Source organism: Gobio gobio, assembly GCF_949357685.1.
Source record: "Gobio gobio genome assembly, chromosome: 22".
Lineage (NCBI taxonomy): Eukaryota > Metazoa > Chordata > Actinopteri > Cypriniformes > Gobionidae > Gobio > Gobio gobio.
In genome coordinates this window covers 4,763,811-4,783,960 of record NC_137118.1, presented here as the reverse complement: position 1 = coordinate 4,783,960, position 20,150 = coordinate 4,763,811, and the positions used below count along the sequence as shown (strand labels likewise).

Sequence of the window (20,150 nt, the reverse complement as noted above, 5' to 3'; positions counted from 1 at the left end):
CTGTTATCACTGCGAAGCTGCTTTGAAACAATCTGTAATGTATAATGCGCTATATAAATAAAGGTGACTTGTGTTTTATGGAGCATTTTATGTCCATTTAGGAGATTGAAAATGCATCTACTAGCATAAAATGGTGTATATATTAAACATCCATGTAGTAATACTTATTCATGGATAATCCAGTGATTCAAATATTTTACAAATGAAAGGTACGTCATCATATTCATTTATTATTATTATTTTCTTTTTTTTCTTTTGAACATGGACATAAACCAAAAAAATAAGTACATTACACAACAGTTAACTCTTTCCCCGCCATTGACGGACATTTCCAGCTTTCTGTGTTTTCACTGTTATACGGTAGGGGGCGCTATTACACATCTTCTGAAAGAGTACTGAATCTCCTGATCAAAACACATGCGAAACAGAAGCCGAAACAAGCGATCTCATATGTAATCATATGCATTTGTAAAATAATGTGACCATCAACAATAAACAGCATATAAAACAAAACGGCCTAATGTTACAGGCAGTGTTGCCACAGTTACTTTGAAAAAGTAACTTAGTTACTTTACAGATTACTTGATTTTAAAAGTAACTAAGTTACTTTACAGATTACTTGATTTTAAAAGTAACTAAGTTAGATTACAAGTTACTTTATTAGTTACATTCATCAGTTGCCAACAACACCTCTGCAGCCTCAACATAAAAATGACAACCGTTTTTGCCAACACTAAACATAAAACACTAAACATAAAACCCTAAACATGTTAATGAAAAGGTACAAATTACTTTGTGTTCTTATTAAATACATTTATGAAAAACATTTTTAATTTATATATGAATGTAAATAATGATATGGGCCTACACAAATAATATAAAATTACAAGATTTATATTTTATTGTAAACGTAATGTGCAGCTCTGTAAAGGGACAACAAATATATGATCGATCCGTGAGAACAATATATTTTTTTAATAATCTTTAAGTGCACAAAACTATGAAAATATATGAAACGCTTCAAAACAGAGCGGCAACAAAGCGCTTATGCGCATCCCGGGTGCAGAATGATGCGCTTAAAGCAACATGGAGTCAGAGGGCGCAGTGCAGCGCGAGTGCACATTGAAGAGTTCACGGCATAAAGAGAAGATGAGCGTTGAGCCCACAAATCCTAGTCTACTATGTAGCCTATATCGGTCCAAACATTCACTGATTATTTGTTTCTTCACAGTTTTTAATTCTGGTTATTGTGCGTGTGATGCTAATTAATAGTCCTTGTGTTGTCACCTGAGTAGCGAGCACAACATCTTTCAGAAACCGCTAGATAAACTCCAGGAAGATAAATGATTTTATCAACATATCAAGTATTATAACGGGAATATATCATATGGAGTGAGCTTTACCGTGCAGCTGCTGACTGTAACCGAACGCGACGCGCAGTTTTGCTGAACGGAGAATGATTGACAGCTACAGCGGAGGAAAGACATTCAGCTATGGAATGGCTTTAGATGACTTTGTAGGCTACTAGCAAATAATAATATTCTAATAATGATTGCTGAAGGATAATGTGACAATATATATTTCTGATGATTATTTAATTATCACGACATGCCTAATCTGAGCAAGTGACTGCCTGTCTTGAATTTTGTCGAAAGACGGAGGCGGCCGCCTCGTAATTCTCTTTGCAGGAAAACCCCTGCTGAGACTAAACAAGAAAGCAAAAATATATATTTTTACTAAGGAAAATGACAAAAAAAGTAACTCACAGGGACTTGGATAAATTACTTTAATCTGATTACTGGTTTGGAAATAGTAACGCGTTAGATTACTCGTTACTGGAAAAAGTGGTCAAATTAGAGTGGCATCACTGGTTACAGAGTGAAATATCAACCCAGAGTTATAGGACTGCTTTTGGGGTGTTGATGGACTCCATCTACTCCATCTGTGTTTTGATCATCTCTCTGAATCTGATCCAGTTCTTTTCTTAGCTTTTTGCTCAAAATGTTGCTTTTTTTATAAAACTTACCGAAATTCAAATGTTGATAAAAAAAAAGAATGCATGAAGTTAGAATAAAACAGTTTGTTTCTTTTGATACTGCATGTTCAGATATTAATGGAAAAAAATATTCTGGGGGCCATGACATTTTTTTGAAAATTATCATTGGCTGGCAACTTTTAAAAAAATGCTGGTGGGGAAAGAGTTAAAAACAGTACCAAACAAAACGGTAAAACTAACATATAACTAACATATTGGGCCCAATTTTAAAGATCTGAGCGCATGGCGGAGGTACACTTAGGGCGTGTTCCAATCCACTTTTGCTAGTTTAACGATGGGAAAAATGGTCTGCGCGCCCGCACAATAATCCAAAAGGGTTGTACCTGGTCTCTTAATGAGTCATGGGAGTGTTTTGGGCGTAATGTGCAATAAACCAATCAGAGTCTCATCTCCCATTCCCTTTAAAAGCCAGTTGTGCTTGCACCATAATTCGTTATTAACATGGAGGAATTTGCGAGCGGAAAGACTGAACGCTTCTCTAGAGAGGAATCCTTTTATTATTAATATTCGGCATGTGTGTGTGCTGCTGCTCATCCCTGTTTGTGTAATAAGCAGAGTGTATGCACATTGTGCACCCGCCTATAGGCTTATATTACTAACACACCCTTTAAATAACACAAAAAATACTGCGCTATTGACTTTAGAGCAGGTTTTTGTTGGTCAATGGCGCAGTTGTTTTTCAGTTCCTCAAAATAGTAACACTCCAACAATGCGCCTGAACACACCTGGTTTTCAGACAAGCCGCCCATAGGTGAACAGATGGTGCGAGTGCATTTGCTATTTAAACGTGGCGCTGGACGAGAAAATTAAAACTGCGTCGGGTTGACACTTTGCATTGCACTGGGTGTATGATAGAGCCCAAATGTATTGTTCAACTACAACTACAACTGATTTTAATGTGGTAAACTATGACATTGCTTGGCAACCAAAAGCAATTTCATCTTTTGTGTTCCATGTAAGAAAAAAAATCATGATTATGCAGGATTGCTATGTCATGTAAATGATTACAATGATGATTTGCTGTTTATTAGTACTTATAAAGCACATATTAATGCCTTATTCTCCATGGCCATATTCTACATTCCTTAATCATACCCAACACCTAAATTTAAACGCTCTTAAAACTACATTACTAACTATTAATAAGCAGTAAATAAGGAGTTTATTGAGGCAAAAGTCTTATATCTCAAGTATTGGCAAAAGCATATTACTAGGATATTGGCTGTTTATTAGTACTTATAAAGCACATATTAATGCCTTATTCTCCATGGCCATATTCTACATCCCTTAATCATACCCAATACCTAAATTTAAACACTACAAAAACTACATTACTAACTATTAATAATCAGTAAATAAGTGAATATGTGTTCCCCATACTAAAGTGTTACCAAAATGTATACAATAATAAAGCTAAATAACATGCATTTGAAAAGCATGCAACCCCTTCTGCTCTTAACCTCTCCACGCCGATGAGCCAAAGACGCTGTTCAACATCATCCTGCTCATGTCATTGGTGGCTCACAGCCAAGCACTGTCGTCTTATCAGATTTAGTTTATTAACGCTTCACTTTCGTGCTTTTTGATGGGTTACGGCGCTTTATAGATATAAGAGCGGAAATGTGCGTGTAGTAATCTGGTTTGTTATCTTTTCCGCACTGGAAAAATGGCACACATCCAGATGAAGTTCTAGAAAAACTTGAGGCAAAAAAAAAATCATCTCAGCATACATATTCAGAAAAGCACTGCCAATGCGTCTGCAGTCTCTCCGTTTGCCCATCTTGACAATATAAGAATGCTAGCGACTGCAGCATATGGTCTCATTAAAATCTGGAATCTAATTTGAGGCACTTGACCCCTAAAATTTTACATAGGTCACCTTCTGCAGGAAAATGTTCCACCTAGTCATCAAATAAAACTCTGGCAGTCGAGGTGGGCAGAGGTCTTGCCCTCGCATTCGAAACATAGTCAGGATGCACAAATACCCTGTTTAGGATGCATTAGTGAGAGAGAGAGAGAGAGAGAGAGAGAGAGAGAGAGAGAGAGAGAGAGAGAGAGAGAGAGTACGACTCTCTTGTTGTCTACGTTTTCCCATCTCTCCCTGTCCTGTTTTTCTCCTTTGTGATGCAGCTTTGAAAGCAAGCCCCCTCCCTAGAACAAAAATGGTTTAAGGGAGGAAGCTGGAAGTCTTAATCCCAGCCTCAAATAGGAAATAAATTAGCTTCTTCACACTTAACTAGCTCTCATTTGCATGTCTCCACCAGCGCTGCTCTGTTTCCCCCAGCCTCTAATCCTCAGGGTGGAGGGATAAAGCAGCTGGACAGGGACAGGGGGACTCTGGGACAAAAATGCCGCTCTGTGTCCCTCTGATTACCTCAGGAGAAGCATGGTGAAGATTCGACATGCTAAATGTTGCACAGGACTACGTCCACAATTTGAGAATTGAAAGAACAAGCAATCTGATTTGTTGGTCTTATCCTCTCCCAGTCTTGTTAGGCTAATGTGCTTTGGTGGTTTTAAAGTGCCGCTATTATGCTATTTTAAAGGCTTCTAATTGTGTTTTGGCGTCTCCTACAACAGGTTTACATGCATCAAAGGTCAAACAACACTTACATTTTCTCATAATATAAATTGCACAACACCACATTGTTCACTGATTCTCAAACGACTCACGGATGAATCAGTCTCTCTAAATCCCTCCTTTCCGTGAGCTACTCTGCTCTGATTGGCCAAACGGCCCAGTCTGTTGTGATTGGTCTATCATGTACAGCTCATTACCATAACTGAACTTCAGCTCCAGAGGCTTCCTAAAGCTCAGCGATTGCACACACACTGTAAAGACAGTAACAATGACGTCGATTTGACCACATCAATCCGAGCGCGAGTCCGATGATGAAACATTGAAGAACTAGTTATTCAACCCCAACCTCCATCACAAGCACGACTCGAGCAGGAGTTTCTCATACGCTTCTCATCTTGAGCTTCATTATGAGATGTTGCAGCTGTAATTCCTCACCATCAGCATTAACAAGTGTGTGTCCATCAACAAACCCATGTGTGTGTTTCTGATTTATTGCGGTGCACATGTGGGAACTGTATCGATAACAGCGCATTAGCCCAGCGCTAACATGAATGACTGATGGAACATAAACGCTTGTCAAACAAATCTCGCTCCATCCTTTATCTTTACTCACAGTAGTAAGAACGACAGACGATCTGCTTTAATACACACAGTTTTAGGTAATAGTGGCCCACAGCTGATGAGCAGAAGTATTTCAGTAAGACAGTCATAACGTGAGTTAGCCGGAAACATACACACTATAAAACACAAAACTACGTATTTTGAACACCCGGTAGAAAATATACACATCAATAATTATTAATACATACAGGCAGAGGTGGACAAAGTACACAATTCCATTACTTGAGTTAAAGTAAAAGTACTATTGGTTAAATATTACTCCATTCCAAGTAAGAGTTGTAAATATATATTTTTACTTAGTAAAAGTACAGAAGTACTTGCTTTTAAAAGTACTTAAGTATCAAAAGTAAAAGTAAACGCATTATTTTATTATTGTTGCATTGTTGTATGAATGCACGCTGTTCCATCATGGTGGTTTAAGCCAGTCATGCTCCATCTGACATGCTAGCATACCTTGAACTCATTTAAATACTTGCTTAAAAGTTAAAAAGCTTTTATCAAAGTCAAAATCATACTAGAAAAGAAAGGTTTCTACATTTTGTTTATTTGACAGGATTATGTAAAAAACATTTCTGAAAGGACTTCAGTTAACATTATTAGCCCAACTATGTTTTTGCATGCTAACTAACGTCATTGTCGAACGTTACCTATGCGTTAGCGCTCTATCCACAAGGCTATGGCAACTTGGCGGGTAAATCTATAAAAAATCATTGGACCAACCATATTTCATACCAGTGTTAATTTTGACAGCAATTTTTATTTAGTTTTAGTCATAGTCTTTTGACTATAACATTTTAGGCATCTGAATTGTTTTAGTTTTAGTCTAGTTTTAATTGACTATAATAAGATTTTAGTAGATTCAATAGACTAAAATTCAGTACTTGTGGTCTGGCGTCTGAGAGGCAGCTTTCTGTGTGCACTTTCGTGTCGTCACACTTTTTCAGACTTGTCCACGTCTGCTCTTCTGAATTTTAACTTTTAAGTATGGCCATGGTTGCGCGCACTGCACCTTCTATTTTGCCATCAATAGTGTTCAAAATATACTTGGAAATCATTGAACTTCATGTGATCCTACAAGAGTGATTACTGATAGGCTGTCTGCAAAAAAAAAAAAAAAAAACTAATCACATTTTAAAGAAGAAAACAAATCATCCACTGTCTTTCAAAGCAGCTATGACTTTCTACTTCGAGGGCCTTGATAGAAATGTAGTGGAGTAAAAAGTACGATATTTGTCTTTCAAATGTAGTGAAGTAAAAGTCACAAATTTCCAGAAAAAATACTACTCAAGGAAAGTACAGATACTCAAAAAGTGTACTTAAGTACAGCACTCAAGTAAATGTACTTAGTTACTGTCGTGTCCACCTCTGCGTACAGGTTGTGATTCTGAGGAGCTGGTCCACATAAACTGGTACTGACCCATCTTTCAAGAGCAAGCGTTTTGTGAATCTTGTGTTGAACTCTGAGATTTGAGAAGCAGTCGTCAGTAAAATAACGTTTGAGGGCGGACGACGTACAACATTGGCGGGCATTATGCAAATGTATTTTCAAGTGATATAGAACCGCAACGCAGTGCAATTTGAATTACAGACGACTCGTTTAGGCGGTTCAGAGTCGATTCTTTCTTTTGTGAGAGATTTACACCGTGATATTACACACTGCATGAGAGAGAATATTCAAAAAACATAATAGGGGCACTTTAATGCGTATTTGGGCGGTTAAACAACATCATGGCCAGGCAGGGAGACCAGTTTAAACCAGCTTACACCAGTATACTATCTTAGGCCGGTTTAAGCTTTTTATTTCAGCAGACGAGCTCAATGTGCATCTTTTGTGACTGAACTGGATTATGCACCTACATCTAAGGTGTGTCTACGTATTCAATAATACATTGAAATCTTTCTTAAAAATAGGTTACCTAAATAAACAGAAAGTTTGCCGTTTGTTTGTTGACTGACCTGTTGGCTCTCCTGGTACGATGGTGGTGGGACGCTCTGTGTGGCCATCATGGTCAATGCTGGTGCTGGGGACACATGTTGCATCATGGGATAGCTTCACATGGAGACCCTGAAGGAAACAACAGTGACGATTATTGAGAGTGTTGTTATATGACCAAATTCGTATCTACTGGCAGAAATGTTTAAAATGGTCAATTCTGTTACCGTCAAACTCTGTTACCAAGGTAGAGTAACAATGTTGACAGTATGTGACAGAGTTGACAAACAATAAAAAAGTAAAAAAAGTAAAAAATAAGGAAGTAACTTGTGATTGGCAAGCACTGAATTATTTAAAATTGAATGTTTTCAATAAGATACTGGAAAGCATTTCTGTTAGTGAACAGTTTTTCCTGAACTTTTTGAAATGCAAAATGTATCTCCAATTATAGAATCACTCATATATACACACATATAATGATGGCAAAAAAGGACTAAAATAATTCCCAAAGAGACAACAGTTATCATAAATAAATAAATGTTTTTCCTCAGTTTACTGAAACAATTCCAGGAGCCACCACTAGGTGCTGCTGTACTTAAACTGACAAACAAACGTTGATACAATTTGACTTTGATAAAATTATTTGGAGGCCAGGGATTAAATCAAGGTCTGCATACAAACACTATTTGTAATTGAAGCCTTTTGGACTACAGGCAGAAACTGTACATTATAAAATACTTATTTATTGCAATTCTGTACACAAAAGATTATAGAAGTGCAAATAATATACATTAGGAACAAGTTTGAGCAAGACTTACAATCTAACACAATGTAAGTTTGCAGTACGCCTGTCCAGAAAACGAGATAAGCACCTCGAGGTGCAGGTACATAATGAGTTAGTGTTTTACTAAGGCAAACATGACAACCCCAGCAGGCCAATCAGTGGCTCATTAGCTCTGCTGTCAGAAGAGTAATTGACACTGGGCAAGGGAAGGCCGGACCCCAGGGATGGTGCACTGTGGGAAACCCTGACTACAGATAATTGGCCCCATGTTACCGCACATGGACCCCTGAACCCCGTTTCTGAGGGCGTTTTCACACCTGTAGATCATTAGTTTGGTTCCGAAACAAGGACTTAATTTGTTACAATGTTGCATTTTCTTTTTGGTTTGGTTCGCTTTCACAAGGCACGTATCAAAACGTGTTTATATAAGTACAACTGTCCTCTTTTTGGTCAGAGTTTCCTCTGCATCATCCATCAAGATGATTGACAAGTTCACTCCATGAGCTTATTGCGGCTTTATTTGTAACTGTCGCGACACACGCAAACACTATACGAATGTAGCCGTCATTCCCGCTGTTAAATGATATAGCACGCTCTGTCTCTGGATCTCCCAGCGCTGTCTGGAGGTTAAAGGGATAGTTCAACCAAAAATGAAAATTAGCCCATGATTTACTCACCCTCAAGCAATCTTAGGAGTATCTGTATATGACATTCTTCTTTCAGACGAATACAATAAGAGTTATATTAAAAAGTGTCCTGGCTAATCCAAGCTTTATAATGGCAAGCTTTTTAATTGCAAATTCAGCCCAAAATTTGAAGTCCATAGAAGTGCATCCATCCATTATAAAAGTGCTCCACACGGCTTAATAAAGGGCGTCTGAAGCGAATTGATGGGTTTGTGTAAGAAAAATATCCATATTTAACACGGTATGAAGTAAAATATCTAGCTTCTGGCGGACCGCCTTCCATATTCAATTTATGGGTAAAAAGCGTAACTGGCGCGGCCATAACGGCAGACGTAGCGTAAGCGTTTTGAACGGTTTCTTCGTACGTTTAATACGGAAGACAGTCTGGCGGAAGCTAGATATTTTACTTTATAAGGTGTTAAGTATGGATATTTTTCTTGCAAAAATCCATCAATTCGCTTCAGAAAGCCTTTATTAACCCAACAGAGCACTTTAATAATGGATTGATGCACTTTTTTGGGCTTCAAATTTTGGGCTGCCATTCACTGCCATTATAAAGCTTGGATTAGCCAGGACATTTTTTTATATAACTCCAATTGTATTCGTCTGAAAGAAGAATGTCATATACAGTGTTGGGGGTAACGCATTACAAGTACATTTACATTTACATTTAGTCATTTAGCAGACGCTTTTATCCAAAGCGACTTACAAAGTAACTTGAGTTACGTAATAATATTACTTTTTCCAAGTGTAAGTGTTGTTGTGTAAAGTTCTGTGTATTTGTTTTATAATCAATTCATTTATAAGTAATTCATAATGTTATGTTTTTGGTTTCATTTAATTTGTTCATATATTTGAAGTACAATTTAAAAATGTGATGTATGTGAAATTCATTCATGGCCCCTTTAAAACGTGAAGCTCGCGATAATGCGTCACTTTAGCGGAAATAATGAACTACTGTGTCGCCCCCGAAGGACTGACGATGAGCAGACGCTCACGCGGCTCTGCCAAGTTTGCATTAAGTTTAAAATGAGTGTTTTCACAAGTCAAACGGACTGTAAAGAGCAAAACTAAGGACTCAAGGACCTCTTTTCATAACAAGCAGCCAACGAGGTATTTGTTTCACTTGTTTAATGTATTTTAAGCATCATTTGTATCTCTTTTCCTTTAAGACCATGTATTGTATCATTTTCTGATTCGTTTGTACTATGCTCATTTACAAACGCAGTTCTCACGGCGTTAAGATGAGCCAAAGAATAAACGCCCATTTCAAGGAACCGACCTGTGTTGTTGTGGAGAGAGCTACACCAAGTAACTAGTAAAGTAACGCATTACTTTTCAAATTTACAACAAAATATCCGAGTTACTTTTTCACATTAATTTGACTTACAGCTCTCCTGCCCCCATGTTGAGAAAAATAAGTGCAGAGGCGTGTGTGTAAACATGATGGTGATTGTAGTTCCAGATGTGAGCATTTCTTTATCTCAAAAGTAACTAAGTAACTCAATTAGTTACTTTTTAAGGGAGTAACGCAATATTGTAATGCATTACTTTTCAAAGAGAGGGATTATTTCGGTTTTCAACTGCGATAACTAATGTGCTCACTCACAGAATCAGACACTATTGCTATTTATATAGCACATTTCCTGTTATGAATCATAATACCATTTGGTTTGTTGGTCCGTTGTGTCGGATTGCTTTCACATCTCAAGTGAACCGTCCCAGAGTTTGTTTGTAATCGGGCCGAGACCAGCTCGTTCAGGCGGTTTCGGAGCGATTGTTTTAGTGCAGATCTGAGCATGATATGCCTAAACCAACCGAACCAAGGGAGAAAACACACCAGGTTCTGAAACAAACGCTCAGGTGTGCAAACACAAATGTTCTTTACTCTTTCGGCTCCATGTTAACAATAATTCTAGAGGTTTTCGTTCACTCACATTTTGAAATATCATATTTTGGGCTGAATTGAATTTGAAAACGAAACAAAAATGTATTCTTGTTTAAACAAACAAATAAGTAAGCATAACTGCAACCCTAGCTTTCTTGTTTCTTTTCATTATACTGAGTCTATTACCATAAACACCTTTGAAAGTTGAATATTGATTTTCCCATCTAAGTGCAGTCAAAATCAGATTTAGTGCCATCCAGCTCTATTTTTGTTATGAAATCACACCCAAATCATTAAAACAGTTTGACCCCACCAGTCTTCAGTCCACCATTGAGCTCCAGGCTTTTAGTAGCAGCCCACAGATGTAAGAAGCAGAGGCTACCAATCGCAAAGAATACTAAAAATACATAAGCAATCATATATAATTACTCTGAAAGAACAGTACAATCACATCTGCCGAGCTAATGTGGGTGGGACCTCTGCTCCGTTCGGTAATTACACGAGACATAAATCACTCATTTAAAACGTGACCTATAAAGTTCTTTCTGAGCTTTAGTAATAGTAATTTTCTCTCTTGAGAACATCTCTTTAGCTCTGTCTATATCTTAACAGCTTGAAATCTTAAAGACACAGACTCGTGTGCTCCAAGTCTGCAGCAATAATTCTGTGGACAGTAGAACAAGAGGATTGTCAGGAGGATTGTGGGAAAATCAAGGAGACACAGAGCAGAATACAGCACAGAAGCCAAGTCTGTCAGACGGCAGACAGGATGTGACCTTCCTCAGACAGCAGACAGACAACGGTTCGTGCGGGAAAACAGGAAAGATCTTTTTTTTTTCCTCGCAGATCATCTTCAGGTTGGCAGGAGCATGTGGAAAACGGTCAAAGGGGCCAAGGCAAACCAAGCAGCTATTTTAAGGAGATCCCATGTACACACACACACACACACTAGGTTTTGGGTGATCGTAAACACCATCAGCACCTCTGCAATCGGACCGTTTCGTGTCGGACTTCGTGGAAACGTGAGGAATTTTCCAAGCACAAATTAGATTCTAGCTTGGCATTGCATATTTTATGAAGCTCGTCCAAGTCATACAAATTGAGAACGTTGTGTGTGTGTGTGATTTGTATACTGATTACACACCGCGCTTGTGTTCTCATTCCAAGTGCTATCAGCCGAAAGGCATCTTCACTGTTATCTCGCCTCATTTTAATTGCAAATTTTGTGAGCGAGTTGGTAATTAAATGGAAAATTGCACATTAATTGATGAGACTAAAGATAAAGCAATTCCAATTATTGCACGGTATTTTAAGGGGGCCTCTCAAGTCTTGGTCCCTGGAGTGGTGTGGTACCCACCGCAGCATCATGATAATAATAATGCATACACACCGTGTACACTAGGTAACAGCTCTATCCACAAACCTGTGTTTACAGACATGGACACACACACGCATACTTTATAATGAGCAAAGAAACCTCAGAAGTCTCAGCGGGCGAAGGCCGTGCACTGATTGAGCCTTCTGGCTCGCTCTTTTAAAACTCATCATCACACCGTCAGACTTAACATACCAGGTATTGATTTCAATGCATCAGTCGATACAAACACATCAATCTGTTCATTGATATACAGTCATGGCATGCACCCGATGGTCTAAACAGCTGCGTAATCGTCAGCACATGCACTTTCAGTACACATAAAGCTATAAGAAAGGCATGAACCCTTTGTATGACAGATCAGGATGTTACTCTAAACACAATTTGAAGTCAAAAACACCTCTTTTGGGCCAAAAGAGAAAATAGGAAAAAATGTAAACTGAAAACAGCAACTCTGAATTTTCAGCAGGGTTGGAAAGGTTACTTTTAAAATATACCTCACAACAGATTACAAAATAGATGCTTTAAAAAGTTATTTGTAATGTATTTCATTAGATTACACAGGTTTTAACCAAGCGGCAACCTCCCCTAGTTTCTCTTGAAGCCAATATGGAAGAGACTTAAACTGCAATTCATCGACTGGCCACTCGAGACAGAATCTCATTGAGCTCATGTTAAAATGCCCAACTTTACAGCAGAAGAATTTTAAGGAGATCCCATGTACACACACACACACACACACTGGGTTTTGGGTGATCGTAAACACCATCAGCACCTCTGCAATCGGACCGTTTCCGATTGCAGAGTTTACAGTCTGGGACAAATTGTGGTTTTGGTCTATACGGCTAATTTTGCCCTTCATGACGACTGTGAGGAGGGTGAATTTTTTTATAACTCATTCGTTCACATTATATAAAGGCTCAGATTTCTGCATAATTAAGGGCGTGGCCACTTTGAGTGACAGGTGGATTGCCGTTTGTCTGCTGTCTGTTAGTCATCACGTCACCTCAGCTCCGCCCACGTCCCGCCTCTTTGCCCATTTTCTGTTAGCCAAGATGGCAACGGCCAACTTTGAGGCTTCACAAACGGTCTTCAGAATCCTATGGGTCACGGACACTACGTCCATATTTTTTTACAGTCTATGGTTTTAACTTAATCTAAATAATTGAGAATACTTTGGAAGACTAATAAGCTGTGTAACACAACGGGACCACCAAACATAGGACTTGGTTTTCCTCTGCATATTATTTTAAACCACATCAGTTTTCCACAATATTTCTTGAAGAAGAAGAAAAAATGCAGGCAATCTTAGAAAAAATATTGATGCTCAAGAAGGCGACACGATGCATTAAGATCTGGGGGATGTAAACTTTTTGAATTGGATGAACAGGGTATATTGTACTTATTTTGTCTTCTGGGAAACATGTAGTTATCTTCTGAAGGGCAGTACTAAATAAAAAATATGATCTTTCAAATCAAATCAAAGTTTATTTATAAAGCACTTTTTAAAAACAGCAGGTGTTTATCAAAGTGATGTACACACATAAACTAAAATATCAATAATACAAACAATCAATAACAAAGGAAAAGAAACAAAAGAACACAATTAAACAATAAGAAAGCAGCTCTCAGATAGTCAAATACCAGACTATAAAAATATATTTTTAGGCTAGATTTAAAAACAGCAAGTGTTTGAGCCTGTCTAATATAGAGGGGCAAACTATTCCAGAGCTTCGGGGCCGCCACAGGAAATGCTCGGTCACCCCTGCTCTTCAACTTCGCCCGTGGAACAACTAAGAGCAAAATGGTCAGAGGACCTTAGAGCCCTTAGCGAAGTATAAAGCTTAATCAGGTCTGAAAGATATTTGGGTGCTAAACCATTAAGAGATTTAAAAACAAACACCAAAATCTTAAAATAAATCCTGAACTGGACAGGTAACCAGTGAAGAGAGGTTTAAACAAAATAAGTAACATTTACACATCATCCTATTCAAAAGTTAAGTGCTTTTAATGCATTGTGTTTAATGGAAGCTTGTTTCCGCCACCAATTATCAAAATAAAAAAGGTAATTGCGACTTTGTATCTTACAATGCTGACATTTTTCTCAGAACTGTGAGATTTAAACTCACAATTGTGTGTTATAAAGTCATAATAGTGAGATAAAAAGTTGCAATTACCTAAACAAATGACTGAACATGAAACATGAAAACAGTCGTGGATCATCCAGTTCAGATTCAAGGGCATGTACATTTTTGAATGTGAATTTGTATAAATTCAGTCATTTTGTATATGTAAACATCTATTATCTGAAATAGTACTTTGAATACCACCCATTTAAAATGTAACTGTAATGAAATACATTTAGTATTTTAAATACGTAATAAGTTACATGTATTTCGTTACTCCCCAACCCTGGCAGCCATTACATAATTCCAGTCTTCGGGACAGATTTACTAAACAGGGCAAATTAGCGTGAGAGCGCAATTCCAAAAGAGGAAAGTTCACCCTGTGATCTACTGACGACACACACATTAAAGAACACAGACGCAGTCGGATCATTTCCATAATGACCAGCACAATCTACCAAGAGCAGCGCAAATTAGCGTCTGTTTTAAGACGTGCTTCTTTGGGCGGTGAATTATGGCACAAACACCAGCAAATTGACGAGCACAAACCTTAGTGAACCACCTTGCATGATTGATTTAAATACTCTCCTCACATAAATACTGCGTCTAAAAGGGTAACTCCTACAAATGCATATGCAATAACCCTGTCCACGCATTTTCAGTGCTAATTTATCACTGCGTGTTTTTAGTAAATCCTGACAGTAGTTTTTTAACACCAAATACGGGTTTGCGCTGGTGCTAGCTGAGAGTAAATCTGGCCCCATGTCTACTGTACTTTGATCATCCTTGTGGAATATAAATATGAACTAATATTAAATATTACTGACCCCAAACTTTTAACCGGTACTGTACACTCACCTAAAGGATTATTAGGAACACCTGTTCAATTTCTCATTAATGCAATTATCTAATCAACCAATCACATGGCAGTTGCTTCAATGCATTTAGGGGTGTGGTCATGGTCAAGACAATCTCCTGAACTCCAAACTGAATGTCAGAATGGGAAAGAAAGGTGATTTAAGCAATTTTGGGCCGGTCTGAGTATTGCACAATCTGCTCAGTTACTGGGATTTTCACGCACAACCATTTCTAGGGTTTACAAAGAATGGTGTGAAAAGGGAAAAACATCCAGTATGCGGCAGTCCTGTGGGTGAAAATGCCTTGTTGATGCTCGAGGTCAGAGGAGAATGAGCCGACTAATTCAAGCTGATAGAAGAGCAACTTTGACTGAAATAACCACTCGTTACAACCGAGGTATGCAGCAAAGCATTTGTAAAGCCACAACACGCACAACCTTGAGGCGGATGGGCTACAACAGCAGAAGACCCCACCGGGTACCACTCATCTCCACTACAAATAGGAAAAAGAGGCTACAATTTGCACAAGCTCACCAAAATTGGACAGTTGAAGACTGGAAAAATGTTCCCTGGTCTGATGAGTCTCGATTTCTGTTGAGACATTCAGATGGTAGAGTCAGAATTTGGCGTAAACAGAATGAGAACATGGATCCATCATGCCTTGTTACCACTGTGCAATGTTGGTGGTGGTGGTGTAATGGTGTGGGGGATGTTTTCTTGGCACACTTTAGGCCCCTTAGTGCCAATTGGGCATCGTTTAAATGCCACGGCCTACCTGAGCATTGTTTCTGACCATGTCCATCCCGATATGACCACCATGTCCCCATCCTCTGATGGCTACTTCCAGCAGGATAATGCACTGTCACAAAGCTCCAATCATTTCAAATTGGTTTCTTGAACATGACAATGAGTTCACTGGACTAAAATGGCCCCCACAGTCACCAGATCTCAACCCAATAGAGCATCTTTGGGATGTGGTGGAACGGGAGCTTCGTGCCCTGGATGTGCATCCCACAAATCTCCATCAACTGCAAGATGCTATCCTATCAATATGGGCCAACATTTCTAAAGAATGCTTTCAGCACCTTGTTGAATCAATGCCACGTAGAATTAAGGCAGTTCTGAAGGCGAAAGGGGGTCAAACACAGTATTAGTATGTGTTCCTAATAATCCTTTAGGTGAGTGTATGTTTATGTTGTATACATTCCTGAGCAAAAAAAGGCTAAACAACGCTAAGCTTTTATTGTCTTAACCACAAATTATTGGTCAGGAAATTAGCCAAATTTAAGCAAATGCACTGCCTAAAAAGCTGGAAAACATCAAAGACAGAATGACGTTTTTGGCAGAATATGGGATGTTTGATTCATGGTTCGGTACAGTTGTGTGAAGTAATAAATCACAATGAAACACGAGCTGCACGGTGAAGCTCCAGAGCGGTGTCTTCGAAGATCTGCTGAGGAATATAATAATAAATGCATCTCTAGCACAGTGAAGCATTGTGTGGGGAGCTGTTCAGCTGCTGGAATTGGTGAGCTACTTCACTGTGAAAAGTCATTTGATGCTTTGGAGTACAGGAGAATATTGCAGAATGGCATGCTGCCCACAAACAAAAAGTTATTATCTAAAGAGGAATGATAATGCTCCTGTCCAGATTGCAAAGACAACTAAGAAGTGGTTTGAGAACAACTCCATCAGGCTCATGTTTTGGCCTGGTCAGATTCCAGATTTCAACCCTATAATGAATATTTGGTCTCACATTTGACTCAAACTAACTGTAAGACATTTTTCAACTACTCATGAACTGTTTTTCTCTTCCTGTAAAAAGCTGTCTGCAGGTTGGGGAAGCCTATGCTACATTTTAATCTACAGTATTTCTGACCAGTGAGGAGTTATTAAAATGGTTAAGACCATTAAAAGACCAATAAATATTTGGCTTTTTTTTTGCTTTGTGTATGTGTATGTATGTAGTCTCTTAGGTATTATTATAAAGACTGTTTTCCCATTAAATAATTGTCACGTTTGGTTTTGGGATTTGGTTCACGTTTATGTTTTCATGTCTTTTATTCCTGGTTCTTGTCATGTGACCTCCTTGGCCTTATGTGATCATGTCATGTGCTTCCCTAGTTTCATGTGTCTTTTTCTGATTGGTTCCCTTGTCTATGTGTCATGTTCTCATTGGTTGGTCAAGTCATGTGTCCATAGTTCTCATTGGTTCATTGTCTTGTCATGTGGTTGAGTTCTGGTTGTTCATTGGTTGCCATAGTCATGTGTTCCCCTAGTCTCTGTATATATAGTCCTCATGTCAGTTTGTCGAGAATTGTTCCTGTAACCTCTGTTGGTGAGTTTGTCAAGTTTGCTTATGGTTCATGTTCAAGTCTGTTTTAGTCGTCAAGTCAAGTCAAGTCAAGTCTTTGTTTGTGTTTTGTAAATAAACTGCTCTTGGGTTCATCTACACTCGCCTCCAGTGGATCCCTACGTTATAATAATACATTACATTAAAGGTTGTTATTGCAGTGACACCAATTTAAAGAGAACAGTGTAAATTACTATACTATTTATATAACTATAAAATTATAATATGCTTGGAATTTATACCCATTTCAAACAAAAATAACAAGTTTATTTTTAATGAAATAAAAGTGCATCAACTAAAAGATAAAGCTAAAAAAGACTAAATAAAACGAGCTTTTAAAAGAACAATATTCTCCAATTCTCACTATTAACTAGTTGCTTGTTAGCATGCATATTACTAGGATATTAGCACTTAAAAAGCACATATTAACGCCTTATTCTGCATGACCTTATTCTACATCCCTTACTCATAACCAATACCTAAACAACCTTACTAACTATTGGAGTTAATAGTGAGATCTATTTGTGTGATCCAATATTCCAATAATCCAATATTCTTAATAAGGCAACAAAGTTAATTGCCATAGAAGGTAGTTTTTCAATTACAGTGTTTCATGAGAAATGTGCAATTGTAAGTCACATATCCAATGCAGCAGCCTTTAACGTCATGACCTGAACTCATAATTACAGCTGGCAGGGAGAGCGTTTTAAAGGCTGGGGAAATGGAAGGTAAAGTGGGGATGTATTGAACATGTCTGGTGTGTGTCTGGGAAAAATGGAGAGTTCGAATGTTAGCCCTCTTCCCATCGATACCGCTTCACCAGACCCCTCACCCACAATCGTTTGACTGCTGGATCAGTCGATAATTAGCACAGCCACCTGATGGAAAGCTGCTACTGACGAGGCTAATAGAACAACGTCGGAGAGGTTGTTTAGTCATGACAAAGCCTGCATGCTAATTTGCGAACCTACTGAAATGAAGACGTTACAGTACTGGGACACTATCATGTCACTGTCACAAATTCTTTGTGTCAGCATGTATATATTAACATTAATAATTCATGATTTAACTTCACAGTTTATATATATGTTTGAAGGGGGGGTATAATGCTATTTCATGCATTCTGACATATTCTCATGCTAAACATGGCCACAATTTCAAAAGACGAGTTGGACGTATGACAGAGTATTTCTGTGCCAAATACACTCCTTCTGGAAGTTTTTTTCAGAGTATGGCCATGTATGATATGATGAATTGCTTGTATGGGCACTTCTCCCGGATGAGCGCACACACACACACACACACGCACACACACACATCAACCAGGGGTGCGTTTCCCGTACAACTCACTGCTTAACTACCATAGTACGATGCATCGTTGAAGAAATCAACTAGCTACTGATGACTGTTTCCCGAAAATCTTTATTGTTGCAAATCTGTCGTTCAACCATACTGGTTAATGATGTCACGCTGGTGGTGGAGTATTAACTTATTTTATTGATTTAGTTTGAGATCGAATTCATGCTAGATTTTTTGCTATAAATTAGGGCTGCACGATTTGGGGAAAATATCTAATTGCGATTATTCTGGTTAAAATTGCGATTGTGATTTAAATTTATTATTATTCTTTTTACAAATGAAAAGTGTGTATATAACATTTTGTAATTATATATTATATGGCTAATCATAATTATTATGATTATTATTATTGCTAAATAAAAATAAGGAAAATATTACTATTACAATAACATTTTCATTATTAAAAATTTAAAATAGAACATTTAAGAATAAATATAACAGTATAATAATAATAATAATAATATTTATATTTTACAAAAAAATTATGGATTACCTGTTAGTATGCAGACAGCCTATGGCTAAAAATCATTAGAAGGGTCTAAGGATTTATTGTAAAAATATATATTATTATAAAAATCTGTGTTTTTTTATCTCTGATATCAATTTCTTAAAGTCAATATCTTTCTATTCAGTGCTGATTGATATTCCTATGATAAGAAGCCACATCAGCTCGACTGACGATATGAAGTGAGTTAAAACCTGTTATTAAACGTATTTTGTTGGACAACAGGTTTATGAATGTTCACATTACTGTGAAGATGTTTGACACATGTTGCTTTTTCAAACGCACGTTATAATAAGCGACTCAAACTCGCAGTCTTTCAGACGGAGCAGCGTTTACTCCTGATCACAGAGCCGCTCTTCACTGACACGCTGGGCATTTCTATAATTAAAATCGCAGCCTTTGCGCTTTCATTATTTCATTATTATTGCGGTTCGATTTCGATTAATCGTGCAGCCCTACTATAAATTATGGGCATCTGAGGAGTAATTCTTATTTTTCTGTTATTTTGCTTTATTTCCATAGTCAATCATTGGCTCGTTCTTACGTACTACAGCACGTACACACATGCGCACTCTTTGGTGCTTTAAATCTCTTGACAAACTAAAAGATGTAAATGACATTTGTATGTATTCAAAATAAAAGACAGAGATTGCACTGAATGTCAGCTTGCTTATTTTGCTCACGATGAGGATTTATTAAGTCCACATGTCATGCAAACAAATGAGTTTGGAAATAAAGCAAACTCTGCTTCTAGCCACAGGTCAAGAGCTGTCAATGCTGTTTGCGAATGTTTGTGGGGACGATGGTTTTTGGGAAACACCGACTCGTTGAACTATGTTGATAACAAAGGAACTTGCGACCATAATTGGCTAACGATGCTTTTGGGAAACGCACCCTAGAGCGAGAGCGCGTCCATCAATGAGCTTCGTTCAGGTTACAGAAGCCGTCAGCAGCGCTGCCATTTTGTGTTTAGACCACGAAATCAACAATGTCACTAAAGAAGTGTGTTTCTAGTTGTGAGGGAAA

The 20,150-nt window shown here is 38.0% G+C and overlaps 1 protein-coding gene across 3 annotated transcripts in view; it reads right to left on the bottom strand.

Moving 5' to 3' along the window:
• pknox2 (pbx/knotted 1 homeobox 2) overlaps positions 1-20,150 on the bottom strand; it is a 123,744-nt gene that overhangs the window by 38,639 nt on the left and 64,955 nt on the right. For all 3 annotated transcript variants that reach the window (XR_013815588.1, XM_079804833.1, XM_079804834.1), the window contains exon 3: positions 7,215-7,323. Coding sequence is in view for 2 of the 3 variants with exons in the window: in XM_079804833.1 (XP_079660959.1) it covers positions 7,215-7,301 (87 nt within the window). In the remaining variant the exon portion in view is untranslated. The remainder of the gene's footprint in view (positions 1-7,214; positions 7,324-20,150) is intronic.